The sequence below is a fragment of the Gossypium arboreum genome, chromosome 11 (assembly GCF_025698485.1).
Source record: "Gossypium arboreum isolate Shixiya-1 chromosome 11, ASM2569848v2, whole genome shotgun sequence".
In the NCBI taxonomy this organism is placed as follows: Eukaryota; Viridiplantae; Streptophyta; class Magnoliopsida; order Malvales; family Malvaceae; genus Gossypium; species Gossypium arboreum.
The window spans coordinates 13,883,277-13,902,007 of record NC_069080.1 but is presented as its reverse complement, the minus strand read 5'-3'; the positions used below and the strand labels follow the sequence as shown (position 1 = coordinate 13,902,007).

The 18,731-nt window shown below is 31.0% G+C and overlaps 1 protein-coding gene across 1 annotated transcript; it reads right to left on the bottom strand.

The window, feature by feature from the left end:
- Positions 1–4,440: 4,440 nt before the first annotated feature.
- On the bottom strand, positions 4,441–12,176 carry LOC108472513 ((-)-kolavenyl diphosphate synthase TPS28, chloroplastic-like). Its single transcript, XM_017774051.2, has 15 exons — positions 11,848–12,176; positions 11,217–11,303; positions 10,992–11,080; positions 10,549–10,852; positions 10,254–10,437; positions 9,858–10,072; positions 9,630–9,750; positions 9,439–9,551; positions 9,109–9,335; positions 7,288–7,403; positions 6,580–6,678; positions 6,243–6,497; positions 5,765–5,888; positions 5,341–5,535; positions 4,441–4,908 (listed from the first exon to the last, which is right to left on the bottom strand). Exons 1-15 carry the CDS (start codon positions 11,942–11,944, stop codon positions 4,669–4,671), a joined length of 2,466 nt encoding a protein of 821 aa, XP_017629540.1. The 5' UTR covers positions 11,945–12,176; the 3' UTR covers positions 4,441–4,668.
- Positions 12,177–18,731: the final 6,555 nt, after the last annotated feature.

The window sequence follows — 18,731 nt, the reverse complement described above, 5'->3', positions numbered from 1 at the left end:
GCATGTTTATAAAGTTAAGATTAGATTCTTAGAGCTCCCCTTTAAGCTAGCATATCAACCGAGAACCACTTTATGGAGAGTTCAACTGTGTTTATAACATTTCCATTCCTAGAGTTCCCTTTCGATGCTCATTTGAAGAGGGTTCGCCACTTGCCCAACGTGTGGCTTTTTTCAGAATTGTGGGGTACATGCACACAGGCACACCATGAAAGCAATCAACACTATTATCATGAGCCGAAAAATCCAACGCATCTCTTCTTTGAAAACCAATTGTGTGTATGGGTATAGTTTTTGAAGCAAAAAAGTTGTTTGGTTATTCTAGTAAAGATTTGCATCGTTGTCAATCATGAACAAAAGTTGACAGGACCAAAAGTTAGTAACACTTACCGTATTTTATCGAAGAATATGGGTTTTCTGGTGTGTGGTCCAAAATGGGGCAACAATGGTGGAGGCCCCAGGAAGAAGTTGGCCATAAGTTAGAATGTTGTGGGGGCGAGATGGGTCCGGCCTCATCTGCATGTTGGCCGCTTGGACAACAGAGAAACAAGGAAGATGAGGGTGCTCACGTGCCCTCGTCTTATTCAAGAAAGAAATGCTGAACCACTCACAAAGCAGCTGAGCAGACATGGGTTTGATGATTACTAAAATGGGTTTTCGTCCAAACCAGGGTTCAACTTCACTCCTTTCTGCTTTTCTATGGGTTCTTGCTTTCGTGTCAACATTTGGTACTGGAGTTCTCCATAACATTGTTTTGTAGCCGACATGGCATGGAGGAATAATTTCAACTTTAACTCCATACTGTCAACTGGTGCACTGCTGCTTCCTTTTTCGCTTTTTCATGATTCCAGAAAATGCCAAACAATGAGAAGAGCTGATGATGCCCTTGCCAACCCATAAGGAATTAACCAAAAAAATAAAGCCGTTAGAGAATTGTGTGCATGCGTAGTCGTAGACTTGCTTTAGGATCCTGATTCCTACATTTTAGCTATCCATTGTCAATTCCAGGTTCTCTGCTCCGTACAAATTAGTAGATCTCGATTCTGCTGTGCGGTTCGCAATCCCTTTGATTATTACTCATGTGGTCCTCCTCCTGTTTTCTGCCTCAACTCAACCCCAAGTTGTTGAGCGTTTATCATCATCATCATCATCATTATTATAGTTTTTTTTTTCTTTTCAGTTTAGTATGGGAAACTGTAACCCAATTTAAGGGTATTAAAAAGTTTAATTTGTAAAACTTTCAAAATGGTACCGGTGGTTGAATTGATTAGATCACTAGTTTCTACTTTGACTAATTTAATCAAGTTTTTTTATTCAATTGAATAAATTATTTTAAAATTTTAAAAATATAAAATAAAATATTAGAAATAGGAAAAATTGGTTTAACCTGATTAATCATCAACTCGACTAATTTTTTAATTTGGTTTGTATTGATTTATTGGTCATTCGGTCTAACTCCTTATTTCATATCGGGTTTTTTGTTCAATAGGAAAAAGTGTTTTGAAATAGTATGGTTTGTTAATTTCAAGTGTTTGTCATTGCTGTCAAAAATTACTGTAGAAAGTTAAAATATTCATTTTAGACATAATGTTGGAACTTAATAAATAAATAAATTTACACAATATTTAAATAGTTCAATATAATTGTACATTAAATATATATTTTAAATACTTTCTTTGTAATTTGTAAATTTAATAATACATGAAATATTTTATAAATTTTAATACAATAATAAATGATATTTAAATATTTAATATAATGATAAATCATATTTAAATAGTTTAATATAATGATACATAAAATATAAATTAATCTAAAATTTTAAATACATTTTAAATGGTTAATATAAATCAGGATATTTTTATAATTGTACTTCAAAATGCAAAAGTCAAAAGCACCTAAGTCGTGGAAAATCAATTTTTGACAACGCTTTTTGTAACAACCCTAAATTTTTTATATTTTAAAAGCAATTATAAATTGAGATAATGTACAATTGATTTCTTGATAAAGTAAAATAAGAAAATGAAAGTGATAAAAGAGAAGGTTGAGCATAATCAAAGAAAGTTAAATTGAAAAGTATGTTGTAGTATACTAAACTAAAGTAAGGATTAAATCATAAAGATGTAAAAAGTTTTGAGGTTCAAGTATAATTATTTGAAATTTGGGGAAATGAAGTATAAACATGAGAAAAAATAAGGACCAACAGAGAAAATAATCTAAATTTCTTATGACATGAAATTGGTGTGTAGGGACCAAATTGAATAAGTGAAGTCAGTAAGTGACGTCGCATGTTGAACCCCTACGTTGCGATGTTATCCCAAAATTTTGCATTTCAATCCTTGTTCGACCTTAGATTGTGTAGAAAGCTATTATAAACCATATAAAACTCGAAAATAAATATGAAACATATAGGAAACATATATTGACTCAAATTAATTATGTAGACACTTAAAATTATTTGAATTAGACTATAATGATTCCGACAACGAATATAACATCTTGATAACTGGACACAACAATTGAGTCAAGTATAAGGGTATTATACTTTCTAACACTAAAATCCAAGTGTTTGACATTGTTTTTGGGATTAAAAAACACCTTTTAGCACTTAAAAGCATTATTAATTGAGCGTGAGTAAAGTTATGATCTCCATACATTTGTGTTAAGAATAGTGTCGCAAGTAGAATTGTTCATAATATTCATATTGAATTAGGTTTGAGCTAAATATCAAATAAGATATATAGTTGCTTATTAATTATATAATTTTTACTATTATTAATATTTTTATTAAATTTCTAAATATAAATAATTTAACATACATTTTACTATTTATATTATGGTATAATATATTTAATTTGTATGATAAAAGCTGCATAATATATAAATAGAAGAAAAAGTATCATATTATAAACTTGAAAATAAATTAATTTAAATAAAATTAAACTTTGAATATTAAAAATTTAACTCGACCATTTTTAAATAAATATAATTTTTATTTAAATCTAATATTTTTATATAAATCTTTTCAAAATTTCAAACCAACCAACCCAACATTTTAACAAGTTGCAACTGACAAACCGACAAAATAAATCAAATAACATAGAAATTAGGTGGAAGACTAGAAGTCAAAATTTGCTACTTGGAGAGAAAATGTGGGATTAGTGACTAGGTAATATTTAGTCAAGCAATTTGCTTCATCTAAAATAACTTTTACAAGTTTAACCAGCACTTATTTGTTATAGTGGCATCCAAAGAAATACATACTACTTGTCTACATCTCAATGCCTTTTGGATAACGCACCAATGATAGAGGTATAAGATGGAACTAATACTTGTTATTTCTTAAAACACTTTAATCTATTGGAGGAAGAATTATATGAAATATGAAATATGAATATTATTTTTTTAATAGTTTAATATTATATTAGTAATTTTATTCTGAATTTTAAGATTTTTATTTTCATTTAATTTAATTTTTGGATGAAATTATTAATGTTTCATTAAACTATTAAACGTGTACAATCCTTTCTCAATTCACTAAGATTTTAAGTGTCATGAAATTTTCCATTAATACCAACATGATGAAACTTCTTTTTTCATAAAAGAAATGGCAATTAATAGATATATGAAGAATTGTTTGGATTTAAATTTGAAGAGAGCAGTATTATGATGTAGCTAGGTTAAATGTAGTGGGAATTTGAGATTTTGAATTACTAATTTCAAATCAGAAATCAAAGTGTGTGGGATGTTTGAATGCCCACCTCACATTGAAAGAAGCACCAAACCTTATCATGTAGTTTCAAATCTGATGCTGTCTGCCATCTTTGGTATACTTTAGGAGGAGGGTTATGTCACAACAAAAGCTCAAAGGAGGTGAAACACTTTATTCAATGTGGTTAACTAGATGTACCACCATCTAAATTTGTCCAAAACTCTGTTGTTGTATTATGGACTGGTCCATTGGTCATTTTGGGTGCCATAAGTATTTCTTTTAAATAAAGGTTGTGGTTCCTTTGTCATCCTAGGATCAAATGTCTTGCTTCCTAGGAACAATGATCTTTGGTTTACTTTTCTCTTAACCGATACTAACTTCATATCTAGCTAGATTGAGGAATGTCACAATTAAGACCATAATTATATTCATTTCATTGATGTCGGTGGGTGGAAAGAGATAGAGAGGGACATATAAGCATGCTTTATTTGGTAAAATCTATATGTTTTACCAATACCAATGTTGTTCAAAATCAGATTATACTTTTTCTAGCTTTATACTAATCATCAATTGTTGATAAAATATTTCTTTTCCCTTTTGGGTTTTGCAAATGATAAAATTAATGTTCATTTTTGGGTATTGCCATTTCATTTATCACTGACTTTTTCAAGTGATGGAATTAATAAGCTGACAAACCAGATATTTTGTATAGTAATTCGACCAAAAAAGGATCTTGTCAAAGGCAAGGAGCCATTGCTTTTTATCATTGTCTATTTCTTTTACTTCAAAACTAAAAAGATTTGCTACTTTTTTTTCTGTCGCCCTTGAAATCATATTATATATATATTTTTTATTTATATACTACTACATTTTTTACAGCCTGCTTTACACATAAATGGAGTTAATGGTGATCATCATATCTACCTTAAAAAAAGGGGGAATTTGATATGATGATGAGATCAGCGTACTTTCTCAAAGAGTACTTTAGCAATATGAAATGTGATGGTGTCTAAGTCACAGTGTGCAGCATAGTAAAAACTCCGTGCCACCGTAAGAAATGTTTGCTTGAATTCTGAGTTTTGGTCATCGGCGGCCGAGGGATTTTGCAGTACTAACTGAACGAGCTCTTGCATGTTGGAATCTATTTCCCGGGTTATGTTGTTCTCTGTTTCATTATTGTAGCAGCCATTGACGTGCACCTGAAACAGTTGACGGTAAAAGTAATTAAATATGCATGAAGCCGTATGGGTATGTTGCTTAGTTCTTAGAGTCGAAATGGAATGAGATATTTATGCAGCAGAAGACCAAAATTAATCATATCCCATGTAACAAATATTCAAATTTAGTGGATATCATACCATCCCTTAAAGATAGTTGCATGCATCGGGATTAGATTCACTTGGTATATATAAGTGGGCATGTTATACTCATTTCATTATAATTGTAAAACGAATAATGGTTTAAGCGTTCCCATTGGGAGTCTTCATGGAATCCACTTAGAGGGGGAGCCCGTCAATTCAGCAACACACAGGGATTTATACCAATGACAGTGACAATGAGATTTTCTTATCGGATTATAATGAAATGAAAGATGGTAAAAGAATGGGGACAATGTTGTTGAGGCAACTGACCTTTAGCATTTGGCGATGATAAAGCTGATGGCAAACTGAATTTGTGAGGCTGGAGAGTGGGTCGTATTGGGGATGAGACAACAGTTCGTCCAAGGACCAACGGCCAGAGCTGAGGTTGATGGTCTGCACCACTAACTCTGCGAGTCCTCGGTGCCTATCACCATCCTCCACCCACATCAGCATCCACTTTTCCCACTGTTTACACAGATAAAAAAAATAGATAAATTAGAAAGCTTAAAAAATTAACACCACTGATATATATTTTTTTTACTCAAAAAATTTACTGTTTACAACTGCATGTGAAAGTTACTGTAGCTATATCCCATGTCTCAAAAGTGTAGATACTTTTGAGAAGGGGGGGGTGTTAATGATTGAATGAAAAATGGTCCATGGTGCAGGCTATGGGGATAAAATGATTACTTACAGCACGGCGAATGCTGCAGCTAATGTCTCGACCATGAGCCACAAGTGCGTCCAATGATAGGTGGTTCAGGGTCCGAAGCAAGATGTCTATCATCTTCTGAATTGTCCTGTTTGAGTCCAACTTCCTACAACAAAAATCACATGTAAGCATCACTTCTTTTGTCAGCCTTTCTTCCACTCCAACACATTGACCCTACTGCCCCTACATCACTGCCTTTCGTTAAAGTACACTGTGTCTTTTTCTTTTATTGACCAGTGTTTCAGTACATATTTTACTTTGTACCCAAAATTCTTTTGTCGACGCTACAAATAAAACCTATCCCTCTCTTCAAGGGAATCAATTATTGTTTTTGTTTTTGAGATGGGGAATCAATTGGTTTAATCGTCCATTAAGGGTGAAAAATTAAAAACAGTTTTTGAGTGTATGATGATGAATTAATTACAATAAACATGCATCCATTCATAACTTAATTAATTACCTCGCATTAATGTGGCCAAATCGTGCATCAACAACAGTTCTGAAGACTAGGAGGAAAGAATTCCTAAGGTCCTTAGGTTTCCTTGCATTGTCAAAAGAAGAGGAGATGGTGTCGACCAAGAAAGCGGTCTTAGCCCAAGCCAGCCGCTCTTGCGACCTTTCAAGCTCGAATATGCTGGCTGCCGCCATAAAATAAGTTAAGAGAAGAGATCTACGGGTCACCCCAAAATCAGCCAGACCCATTTCCGAGTACCACCTGCTCAATATATAAACAGTACTTCCTCATTAACTATAATTGAGCAAGCAGGGGAATCATGATTGGATATATTTTTACTTACTTTTGCATACTATCCCATTCCATCCTATGTAAAGCTTGGCAATTATTGTAGTCTTGTTTTGCAAGATCAAGGAACACATTATTGTTCACATACCGCATCCTGCATGAGATCAAAAGATCAAGAGGCTTCTTTTTGGTGGAGCCAGCCAAAAAAGCTGTATTAATGATGATTAATGAGTCAAATTTCTTTAATTTAAACATGAAGCATGCACACTAATAATAGCATTTGCATTAAAGAAAATAGTACTATCTAGGAGTATCACTACATTAATTAAGTAATCATGCCACGTTGCGAAACCAAACAAAGAAGATATCTTAAACAATATTCGAGTGGACCCCCAACTTAGTTGGTCTGAGACAGCCGAGATTATGACACAAATTAAGGCAACAAATTGAACTTGATGATGACAAATATGACCAAGAACCGTGCTAGGTTTCCCTCGACATTCCAAAATGTCTAAAGCCAAAGCTGACTTGCTTTCTTTGTTGTTTTAATTTTGAATTTCTTTTCACAAACAAGGAAACGAATGATGTCATTACCTAACTTTAGTTCTATGCAAGAATCATAATATGATGTTAGTTTGGTTGTTTTTACTTTAAAGAAAAGGTAGATAGTAAAAACATTAACAAAAATATTTTATTTTCCTATTTCATTTACTTTTTGTCTTACTCTATACACATTTTTATATTATAAAGAAGAAAAAGTTACCTGTAAAGAGTTTTTCCAATCCACACATCATCTTCACCTCCATATTGTTCTATGTAAAACCTTGTTTCAACTCTAGGCAGGCTTGCATACCATGGGAGATTCAATGCCAACCCAACCTGTTTATATAATTCATTAAAATTTTACTAATCCATCATAAATTAACCATCTAAATCATATTTCACTTCGGAAAAAATATGGTCAAAATAAATTAATTAATTTATAAAAGGTGGTTTTACAATTATCACTTCCTGCCAAAAAAGCCATTATGCAAATTGCAAAATGCTGCTCATAGTGTGCCCCCCATAAATAGCCAAAATAAACATGCATGAACATATATATAATATTAGTGTGTTAGCTGTCTTAAGCGTGAGTATTCTTTGCTGTAATTTGATGATGACCCTTTTGAAGTGCTTCGCCCCCTTGTTTATTAGATATATGAATTTTAAGTATTAGTTGTTTTTTTTTTCATTTGGAAAATCTATGTGGCATGTTGTTAAATTTATGCCTGTTTGGTCGGACTGCAAACGAGAACTTGTAGCATTATAAATTGCCCTAACTTCAAAGACACACACACATTGGGCATGAACCAAAACAAAAAGAGGAAGAAATAAAGAGACAAAGTGCCGACTAATCACAAATAGTAGCAGAGATTTAATAAAGAGAGAATCAAATCAAATCAAAAAAAGTAGCCTCTATATGTTCTACTATTTTATTTGGATTTAAAGAGCTTTTTATGGAATATAGAAAAAGAAGTTCCATCCATGAACAAAACAAACAACTTTGCACTGCATATATTTAGTAATATGAGAAGTGTCCAATGGATGGATCTAAGTTAGGTTACGTCTGAATAGGAAAAAAAAAGTTTGAAATTTTCCATTTCCATTTATTATTAAAAAATTGTTTACTCCAAAATTCACTTTAGGGTCGGTCAATTTCGAATTAAACCTATTAGATCAAACAAGAAAGATGGAGTTCAAATATTTAAATATTGCCACCGTTGGGGGAGACTCAAGAAAATAAAGAAAGAATATTGGCAGTTATGATAAAAATTAAAACGAGCAACCAAAAAAACAAAAAAGGAAGATTGCAAAAGCTTAATAACGTTGGTTAGTTGATGTAAAAAGGGTAAATTACACCCAATGTTACTAGATTATTAGTAAATTTACGTTTTCATCACTCAACTTCAAAAGTTACAAAATAATCTTTGAACTATTCAATAGCTTTCACTTAAATTACTAAATTATTCCAAAATTTTTATTTAAGTCATTGGTTGTTAAAACTTTTTTTAGAGTCCGGCTAATGAGCTCTAAATGACAATTTGATGATCGATAAGGTGGACCAATACCCATCAACAAGTAAAAGAATGTACTTTAGGTCTAAGTCAATTTAATTATTAGTGTTAGAGATCAAAGAAAAAAATTATTTTGATTTGCAGATATGTGACTTTAAAGCTATTTCATAAATAAATAAATAAAACAAACTATAGAATAGAAAATGAAAGAGAGGTTTCGCTTTATGCAAATAATTTTAATAGAAAAATTGTATAATAATGACTTTATCAGTATTGTGATTTAAATAAAATTTTGAATAATTTAATAATTATTTTGTAACTTTTAAATAATTTAATAACCATTTTGTATTTTTGAAGTTAAATGACCAGAAACATAAACTTATTAATAATTTAATGAATTGATTATAGTATAGGAAAAGGAAAAATAAAAGTGATACGTGTAGTTGGAGGTATTTGCTAGCCGGAATAAAGAAATAGCAACCGAAATGTAGGAAAGGAAATGAAATAATAAAAAGGAGAACAGATATTACCTCACCAGGTAAGTCTTTGGTAATGATCCATTTGTCTAATAATTCATCAGCCGCTTGTTTTTGTGTTAAAAATTTGGATGAAAAGCGCTTGGCATCCTCAAGAATCTTTTCTCCAGGGAACAGCACCTGAGAAGCCCTATACAGGTTGAAAATCCCGGTTATGGCTTGGTTGGACTGCCCCACAAAGCAGAAGAACTCCCCGCCTTTCTCAAAATGTCGGAACACATCTGTTTCATTTCATGTAATCAAATCCAAGGATATCGGGTATTAAAAAATAATAACTCCATTTGCAGATAATAGGGATAGTGGTCCAAAGCAAAGCTTATATACCTGAAGAAACCTCGTATCCATGTACCCTTAGTAACCTAAACCCCATGGCCGTGTCGTCAATGTCATAAACCCGAGTGTTTCTTGCCCAGGAAATTCCATCTTCAGTCCAGTATCTGATATTTTTAAGACACTGATGATGTCAGTATTGGGGGAGTAAATTTTGCTCGTATAATTTACATTCGGGCCCATACCTATAAACGTAATCTAGGCATTCTTTAATTTCTGGGTGGAAATATCTTGAAATCCCAAGGCGTTGCAAGCGGTCGACAGTCCAAATATGTTCAAACAGGTCAACCGGATACACATTGGGGACTACATAATTAAAGTTAATATTAAAGTTCAAAATAACATGCACAGCAAAAGGTGATATATTACCAAATATGACTAGACAAAACAGGCAATAAACTAGTTTAAATTACCTCCCCCATTGAATCTTTGAACAGTTTTCATTAAATATCTGAGGCAATTCTCATCTTTGGTTTGCATGAGTGCGAAGGCAGTGGAGGATGGCGAGAACAAGAAAGACCCATCTATGCACTGCAACTTCAAAAGCTTTTCCCAGTCCAAGTCTGGCATCCCTTCAAGGCTATGGAGTAGTGTTGTGGGTACATTATGCATTATCTCCTTTGGTATCCTATCCCACACGCACAATGATTACGTTACATACATATATGTAAAGATCATGACCAACGGGTCCTACACTTTCTATATTCAAGTAAATTAAAGATAAGGCTGCTTTTCTAGTAAATTGGTGAAAAGCAAGCAACATAATAATTGTGGAAGCTTGGGAATTTGAGTTGTCTAAAAATCAATACCTTGTGAGCTTTAGATCTCTCTTTGCATAGATGTCTTTAAAGACAGGGGAGTCATACGGTACTTCAATGTCTAAACTTCGAGCTATCTCCAGAAGCGAAGGAAAAGCCACTTCAAACCCGATTGGCATGTGCTCCTCACTCTCGTTTTCGAGTTTGCTTATATTATCTTTGAAAAACGACACCCCTGATTACCATTCATATTTAAAACAATAAAATTAAGGACAAAATCCGATAAAGAATAATCCTGGATTCGATTCTTCTGTCTTTGTTTTATAGCAAAATATTTTTACCACACCTTTCTGGCATTTGTCAGGATGAATACCCCATGTTTTCAAGGCAATAACACAAGCTAAAGTGTTGATCAGACGATCATGTGCCATGAATATTTGTCTATCGCCCCAGGATCCATCGGGGAGCTGATTGTTAGCGATCCATTCGAGGCTGGATGGAAACTGAGGAGCACCGCTACCGCTAACGTCTTCAACCAGAGCAACCCAGGCTGTGTCATAAGCTGAGCTACTTATCTCTCCATCCTCCATGGAACCCAGCATCGACTTAATGGTGTCCACACGTTCCTTTACCTTATTCGACTCATAAACCTTTTTTTTTTTTTCGGATAAAATAAAAATCACATCACCATATCTACAAAGCACTCACTGCTTATGATTATATGTAATGAATTAAAAATACAAAATGAAAAAGAAAAGTGTTTGGGTGTTGGTGAAATAATATATTCACCTTAAGAGCTCCCTCTTCTTCTATGTCATCATCCACAATCTCCTTCCACTTTATAACTGGCAGACCATTTTGAAACACGCCAGCATATTCTGCACATTAATATTACTCACTGTTAAATATATCGAATTTGTTGGTAATTATACAGAAAAAAAAATTAAAAATGCAAAATGTTGAAATTGGAATTAAGTAAAAAATGTTGAAATTGGAATTAAGTAAACATCGTACCTTGAGTGCGGGGTTTGGATATAGCTCTGCATAAGGGCCGAATATCAACGTTATCGCCTTTGTCTTTACCCCATAACGGCCAAATGCCTGTAGTTAAATTAAAATATTAGATTATTTTTACATAATCATGTACATGTACAATTTATACACTTTAATTACATTTCTAGACATCAGCGATGGCTAATTTACCCACTTTTAATCTAATGTTTTCTTTTTAAAAAGGACAAATAATATGGACAACATGTAGTTATGAACTTAAAACGGCCAAATTGAAGAGTAAATATAATAAACTGAGGTAAAAAAATAAAAATCTCAAGTAAAACATAATCCATGTCTTTGTCTCTCCATCAGAAACAATAAGTATTGCATGATGAGACAGAAATGTTGTGGTTTTTGCATCCCAGAATTTCAATGTAAAAGACAATCAATCCAATTACTATGAATTCTGCAAGAGAAACCAAAAAGAATGAAAGATCCCTGTTGCAGAAACCAAAATCCTAAAGGAAAAGGGAGATTAAGAAACAAATGATAAAAGAAAAAAAAAACAGTGAGTCTGAATTCCCCTTTGCTCCTAGTGAGAAAAGGTGGTGATAAAATGAATATGTTTTTTTTTTATTTAGATTAGACATACCTGCAAAGGGTAAGGGAGGATGATATTGATTATCGGAGAAGAAAACTATAGAAGAAGGAGAGGAGGAGGGGAGGGAGAGGAAGGAATGGGAAAACATGTTTATGGTAAGGAGTGGAAGGGAGAGAGGAGAGACAGGTAAATAGGATTGGAGTACAAACTAAACTCAGTCTCGGCATTTAAAAAACAAAGAGAATGAAGGGGAAGCAGACAGAAACGACTTCCCAATGGATTCCCGCAAGCGGGTGCATGGGATCGTCCATATCTATGGAACCGAGGGGCACTCCTGTCCTTCTCCTTTTCCTCCCTCTCCTCTCTTCTTTTAAGGCGAACACAACAATAAACAAATAGCATATTTTTGTTTATTTATTAAGCTAAATAAATTAATATAAGTAAGATTTTTAAACTCTTTTATTAAATAAATTAATTATAAACAAAATTTATTCAATTTATTTAAATTCATAAATAAACTCGTTTATGTGAGTTTAAAACTCATTAAAAACTTGTTTATTGTTTCATTAATATATTTATAAAATTATTATGGTTTGGATTTTTATTTATTTATAATATAATTATTAATATTTATATTTAATTATTTTATATTTATATATATATATATATATATGTTTAATTATTGTTTGTAATTGCTCATAAACATATTCATTTAACTTAAACGAATAAATAATTTATCACAATTAGTTGTGACAAATTAAACACTTTTCACCGCTTAATAAACTTGTATTCAAGTGATTTTATATCTTTTAATTCAGTTTTCTATCTTTTTACCATTTAATAGCTTATAAAACATTCATAATCTTATATTATTTTCTCTACATGTAATATTCATATCAAATACTTGTAATGAACCGAAAGTTACGGTATCGTAAATTAAGTCTTGAGTCTTGTTTCAGTGAAATTTATTCATGAATATTTATTAGAAATATTTATGAATTATAGTTGAATGGTTATTTAATGTTTGATTAAGTTAAGTAGCTTGAATTTAGAATAATGACTAAATTGCATACGGTATAAAAGTTTAATTATAGATTAAAGATTAGTAAAAGGGACTAATCTAGCAATTAGACCCTAAGTGCCATGTGTGTGAATGTATGATATAACATGTGTAATAGTTGGTATATATGTGTAATAGCTATAAGATATTTTATGTTATAGCTATTACACATGTTAATTTTATATTTATTATAGGTTAATAATAATATAATATAGTATAATGAATAAAGAATAATGAGTAAAGAAACATAGAACGAGTTACAAAGAGCAAACGTGAGAAAGAAAGAAAGAAAGAAAGAAATAGAAAAGGGAAATTTGAGGATTAAGGCCCTAAAGCTTGATTGGTAAGTTGTTTTAGCTCATTTTCTTATGATTTTTATGTTTATGGATGCCTAATTCAAAGTTCTACATGTATGAGGTTAAAATGAAGAAAAATAGAAAATTTTTAGATATTGATTTAGTTGAATAAATTGAGGTTTTATGGGTTAAATTGATAGGAATTGAAGTTAGAAGTGAAAATTGAGTGATTTATTAAAAGAATTCTAAGTTAGGTTTAAATAGGGATTAAGTTGAATAGAGCTCAAAATTTATGTTTTATAATGAATTTTATGAGTTAGAAATTGTTAATGAGTTGATTAAAAGAGAATATGAAGCTTAAGTTAAAGAAAAAAAGATTAGTAATGGAAAAAGGACGAAATTGGAATTTTTGTAAAAGTTTGATAGAGAGTGAAAATGTGTTTTATGAATTAGTATATTGATGATTTTTAATTCTATGATTGTTAGTAGCAAACGTAGCACCGGATACGTCATCAAAGAAGGGAAAAGAGAAAGTGAACAAAGATATCGATTAAATTCGATAAATAGTGGTTTGTGTTTCTATAAACCGAGCTTAATCGTTATTGCTATATTTGATATTGATATTATATGAAAATGTGAATGAGGTAAGTATTTTTACCATATTGAAATGAATGTGATTTTGAATACCCTATTAACAGTGTCGGGCTAGTCGGATATAGTTGACATGTCATAGGAATTGGAAGTATTGGGATATTCCGACATTGAGTCGATGAGACACTATGTGTCGACTACTGTTAAAGTTCCGGATTTGTTCCGATGAAGTACTTTGTGTACTATAATGTTAAAGTTCCGGATTTGTTCCGATGAAGCACTATGTGCTTATCCTGGAGTGTGGGTTGGATCCGTGTATCCGTTAGTATCTGAGTTATGTTAATAAGGGTAAATAAAGTAAAGGTTATTAAAGTACTGATTGATATTGAATAATAGCAATAATGTGTTTGAATTACCATGTTTTAAAGTTGATTAAGCTATTGTTTATAGAAATACCACTGAGAGTATTCTCAGCGTACGGTTTATTTCCGTGCGCAGGCTAGGTACAAAAGTATAAGGACTCAGCATACAAGCCGATCCCCAAACTCAAATTGGTGAAGTTTCTATCTTTTTAGAAAATGGCATTGTACCTAGGATGTCTTTTGGTTATTTTGAAAGTATCTAAGTTGTTAAGTGATATTTGGTATGTTTTGTAAATGTTACCAAAACCTTAAGTATGGTATGTTTTGATATGTTAGTGAAGAATAATAAGAGGAATTGTTGGTAAATGTTGTAGAGAGAAGAAATGAAGATGGTATAAACTTAGTTATCAACATTTTATACTAAAACAGATTTGGACAGTAACAGTAGTCCAACTTTGAAAATATACCAAAAATAGTATAAAGTGAATTAGATGATGAATAAAATATGTAATTGAAGCTTAATGAATCTATTTTTATATGGAAGAAACAAAATAGGTAAAAGAGTTGTATTTTATGAGATATTTACGTTTTGGTGAAACAGGGTTAGAACAATTTCTGGATTCCCTGTTCTGACTTTATAAATTCACCATAAATTGTGTATTAAGAATTAGGACTCAAACTTTATTTTTATGGATTCCTTATTGAGTCTATTTTTAATTGAAACAAATGGTATAGTCATTGGATTTCTGTAAAGGAAGAAATTTGATTTGTAGTGCACAAGGGTCAGAGTAGACGAACCCTGAAACAGGGGAGACTTCTTCTAATAAACTGTACTAATTGGCCTGACCAAAAATTCTAGAAAAAAATTAGTAAGTAGATATATGAGTCTAGTTTCAGGGAAAATTTACAGAATTGGATTTCAAGTTTCGTAACTCGAGATATGATTTTTTTAGCGACCGTGACGCAGATGGATAGTTTACTACGAAAACTGTTTAAGTGCTATGATAAGTTTTGTAATGTCTCCTGCTTGACTCCGACAACGGTCTCGGGTAGGGGGGCGTTACAATACTTATAAAAAATCATATCAATATGATATATATATATATATATATATATATATATATATTAATATTGAACAATTGTTTGACATTTTAATTTACATAATTTACTTTAACACAAATGATCAAATTAAAAATTAAAAATCCGTGTAAAATTAATTTACATTTGTTCCGATTATTATAAAAACTAATTTTAAAACTTGAATTTAAGTAGCTAACAATTTGATTATATTGTTAATAGGAGCTTGGCTTGTTGGTTAAGGCAGAAACCTTGAGTCTTTGAGACTCGAGCCTCACCATGTAATTGCGTCATATGATATCCACCTCATTTTGTGTCTGTGCTTTGCACTAAATTCATTCCACATGCTATTGTAGTTAGTTGGACATGTATTTGTGCAAAAAATAAAATTGATTAACTTAGGTGACATCGCTGCTATTGCAACAACCATGAAAACATGGGTTTAAGCTCATTTCTCTTCTAGTATAATTAAATTTCAACAAAAAGAATTATTCATAAAATCATAAAAAAATTTAAAAATATTTTTATTAAATAATAAATGTTTTTAAACAATAAATTTTAATTATATATATAAATCAATATAATAACCAATTCTAATTATATGAGTTGGTGTAGGAGTAGGGTGACAAAACACACACACCACACAACATAATGTAACATCAAAAAATATACATAAATATATCAAATTTTATATAATATTGTGGGAGTAAATAAGAATTGGCAAATAATATGAATGTAAAAAAAAGAAGTGGACAGTGTGGTGAAAGGTTAATAGTTATGAGTAATGAGAAGAGGGTGGGAATCTTGATATGCATAGAGAGATTTATTCTTTGAATTGTCCTATTTCAAAAAGAGTATACTCAGTAATGTCGTTATCAGTTTGCATTGTAGTAACCCCATTATCACTAATTAAATTCAATACTCCTTGCTTTAGTTAATTAGCATACAATTGTTATTAGTCGCTCATAAAGAAATGTCTTTTGCGGCTATCAACTTTCATTCATTTCCAACCCCAACACAGTTATCTAACTTCGATCCAGAGGCGTAGCTAAGGGGATTGGTAAGGGTCCCGACCCCCCTAAAATGAAAAAATTATTATTTAGGTCCTATAAAAAATTTTAAAATTTTAAATTAGTAAAAAAAAATTACACTTTGACCCCTAAAATTATAAAAATTTGATTTAATCCTTTAAAAATTATAAATATATAAACTATAAAAAAATAAAATTTCATTCAGCCCCCTAAAAAGTTATTCTGGCTTCACCCCTGCTTCGATCCACAGTTGTCACCCGTTTCTTATATTATTATAGCAATTTCCTCAATTATTTTTTTTATATTTTCTTGGCTTAGAAGTACGAAAAATGAGTGTTGGATATATAAACATGAGAAGGAGAATAATGCAGGTTTTGTTTGGTTGAAGAAACAAAAGAAAGTAGGGACAAAAATCAAACCATATAATATTACATTAATTAGTTCTAAAATGTTTGTTTCTACTATGGAATCTAACAATTTTTGATGCGCATACTCTCCATCTCTTATGCTTGATAATGCCTGCCATTTAGGTCACACCAGTCCTTTTTATATTAATTACTCTTCAATTGCATCACATGCACACCTATACTATTCAATGGGAGGCCTCAATTCATGATTTCTTTTTAAATAAACATGTAGAAGTACAATTATTTTGAAATTATATCTCCTCAAAGTCAAGTATAAATCTTCTTTGAAACTTAAACTTTTATTTAATGCAGTAAAAGGAATGTAATGGTTTTATAAAATATATAATAGTAATTATATTTTTCTTAATAGCAAGTGAAAGAATAAATAAAACAACTATTATAAGGTTTAGAATCTTGACTTCACTTTAATTTTGTACCGATATGTATGTACAATTAAAGATATAAATTACAATTTATCACAAAACCAAGGTGAAAAATGAAATTCATGTCACAACTACATGTGTTTTTTCTTTTACTTTCTTTCATTTCATCTATATATGTTATTATTCTTTGATCCCTCCCACATACAAACAAGATGACCGATAATGTTTGCTTTGCCAGCAATCATTGTTTAGGACCTATTTAATATATATTTTTAGTTGAAAAACACCAAAAATATTTATTTTGAAAATACATCAACTTTCCATAACGTGTATTTTCATATCATCCAACCTCATTCTTTTTCCCTTTAAATTTCTCTATCGTATTTAAAACTAACCATAATTTTACATATTAAAATAAATAAACATTTTAGTAGTTGTTACAATATTAATTTGTGCAGAAATTGTGTTTAGACTTGTGCCAACAAAGACAACCACAACATCTTACACAACATTGGTTTAATTAGTAATTTTTACTAAGTTTTTGTATTATCATTACTTATGTATTATGTAGCAAAAACAATATGTGTGAGGTCTTGTAAACAGGTTATGAAAGACTTATCTCTTACGAGGTAAAAGGATAATGTGTGAAGAATCCTCAACAATGTAAAGAGCATGCCATTACAAAGTATAAGAACTTGAGGATAAGGCGTTCGTTTCATATGGAAGATATGATGGGTTTCCAAACTTAAAGATAACATTGAAAGTACTCTCATCGATGTTTATGTAACGATCCGATTTTCAGTGGTATCGAAAACTACAATTTCGGAATCTTATTTCCATAAATTGAGTCTATAAATATTAAATAAGAATATTTACAGACTTATTATATAAATAAATTAAAATTTGGATGGTCAATTTAGCCAAAATTATGATTAATTAGGGCTCAGGGGCTAAATTGTAAAAGTTCAATCGTTATATATTTTTAATTAAGAAATGACTTGAGAACTTAAATTGCAATTAGTCAAATGTTCAAAATAGCAATTAAACCATGTCAAAGTGAGGGTTAGTGGATGATATTAATATATGCTAATTAATTAAGGTAAAAAATAATTAACCTTTAAATTAAGTATATATATAATAAAATTTAGTGGAAGATGGCATATTCATTTTCTTCCCAAATCCAACCATGGCTATTAAAGAAGAAAAAAATCAATCTTTCAACTTTTCTATTCGGCCATAAAGCTAATTCAAGTTATAAATTAAAAATTATATAAAAATTATAAATTCGTGTAAAATTAATTTATCTTTTTTTTTACTAATATCAAACTAACCGTTCTAAACTAATTTTAAAACTTGAATTTAAGTAGCTAACAATTTAATTATGTTGTTAATGGGACCTTGACTTGTTGGTTAAGGCAGAGGTCTTGAGTCTTTGTGACTCGAGCCTCATCATGTGATTGCGTCATATGATATCCACCTCATTTTGTGCGTTTGCTTTGCAATAAATTCATTCTATATGTTATTGTAGTTAGTTGGGCATGTATCTGTGCAAAAAATAAAATTGATTATGACTTAGGTGACATTGCTGCTATTGCAACAACCATGAAAACGTGGGTTTAAGCTCATTTTTATTCCACTATAATTCAATTTCAAACAAAAGGAATTATTTATAAAATCATAAAAAATTTAAAAATACTTTTATTAAATAATAAATGATATTTTTTAAAC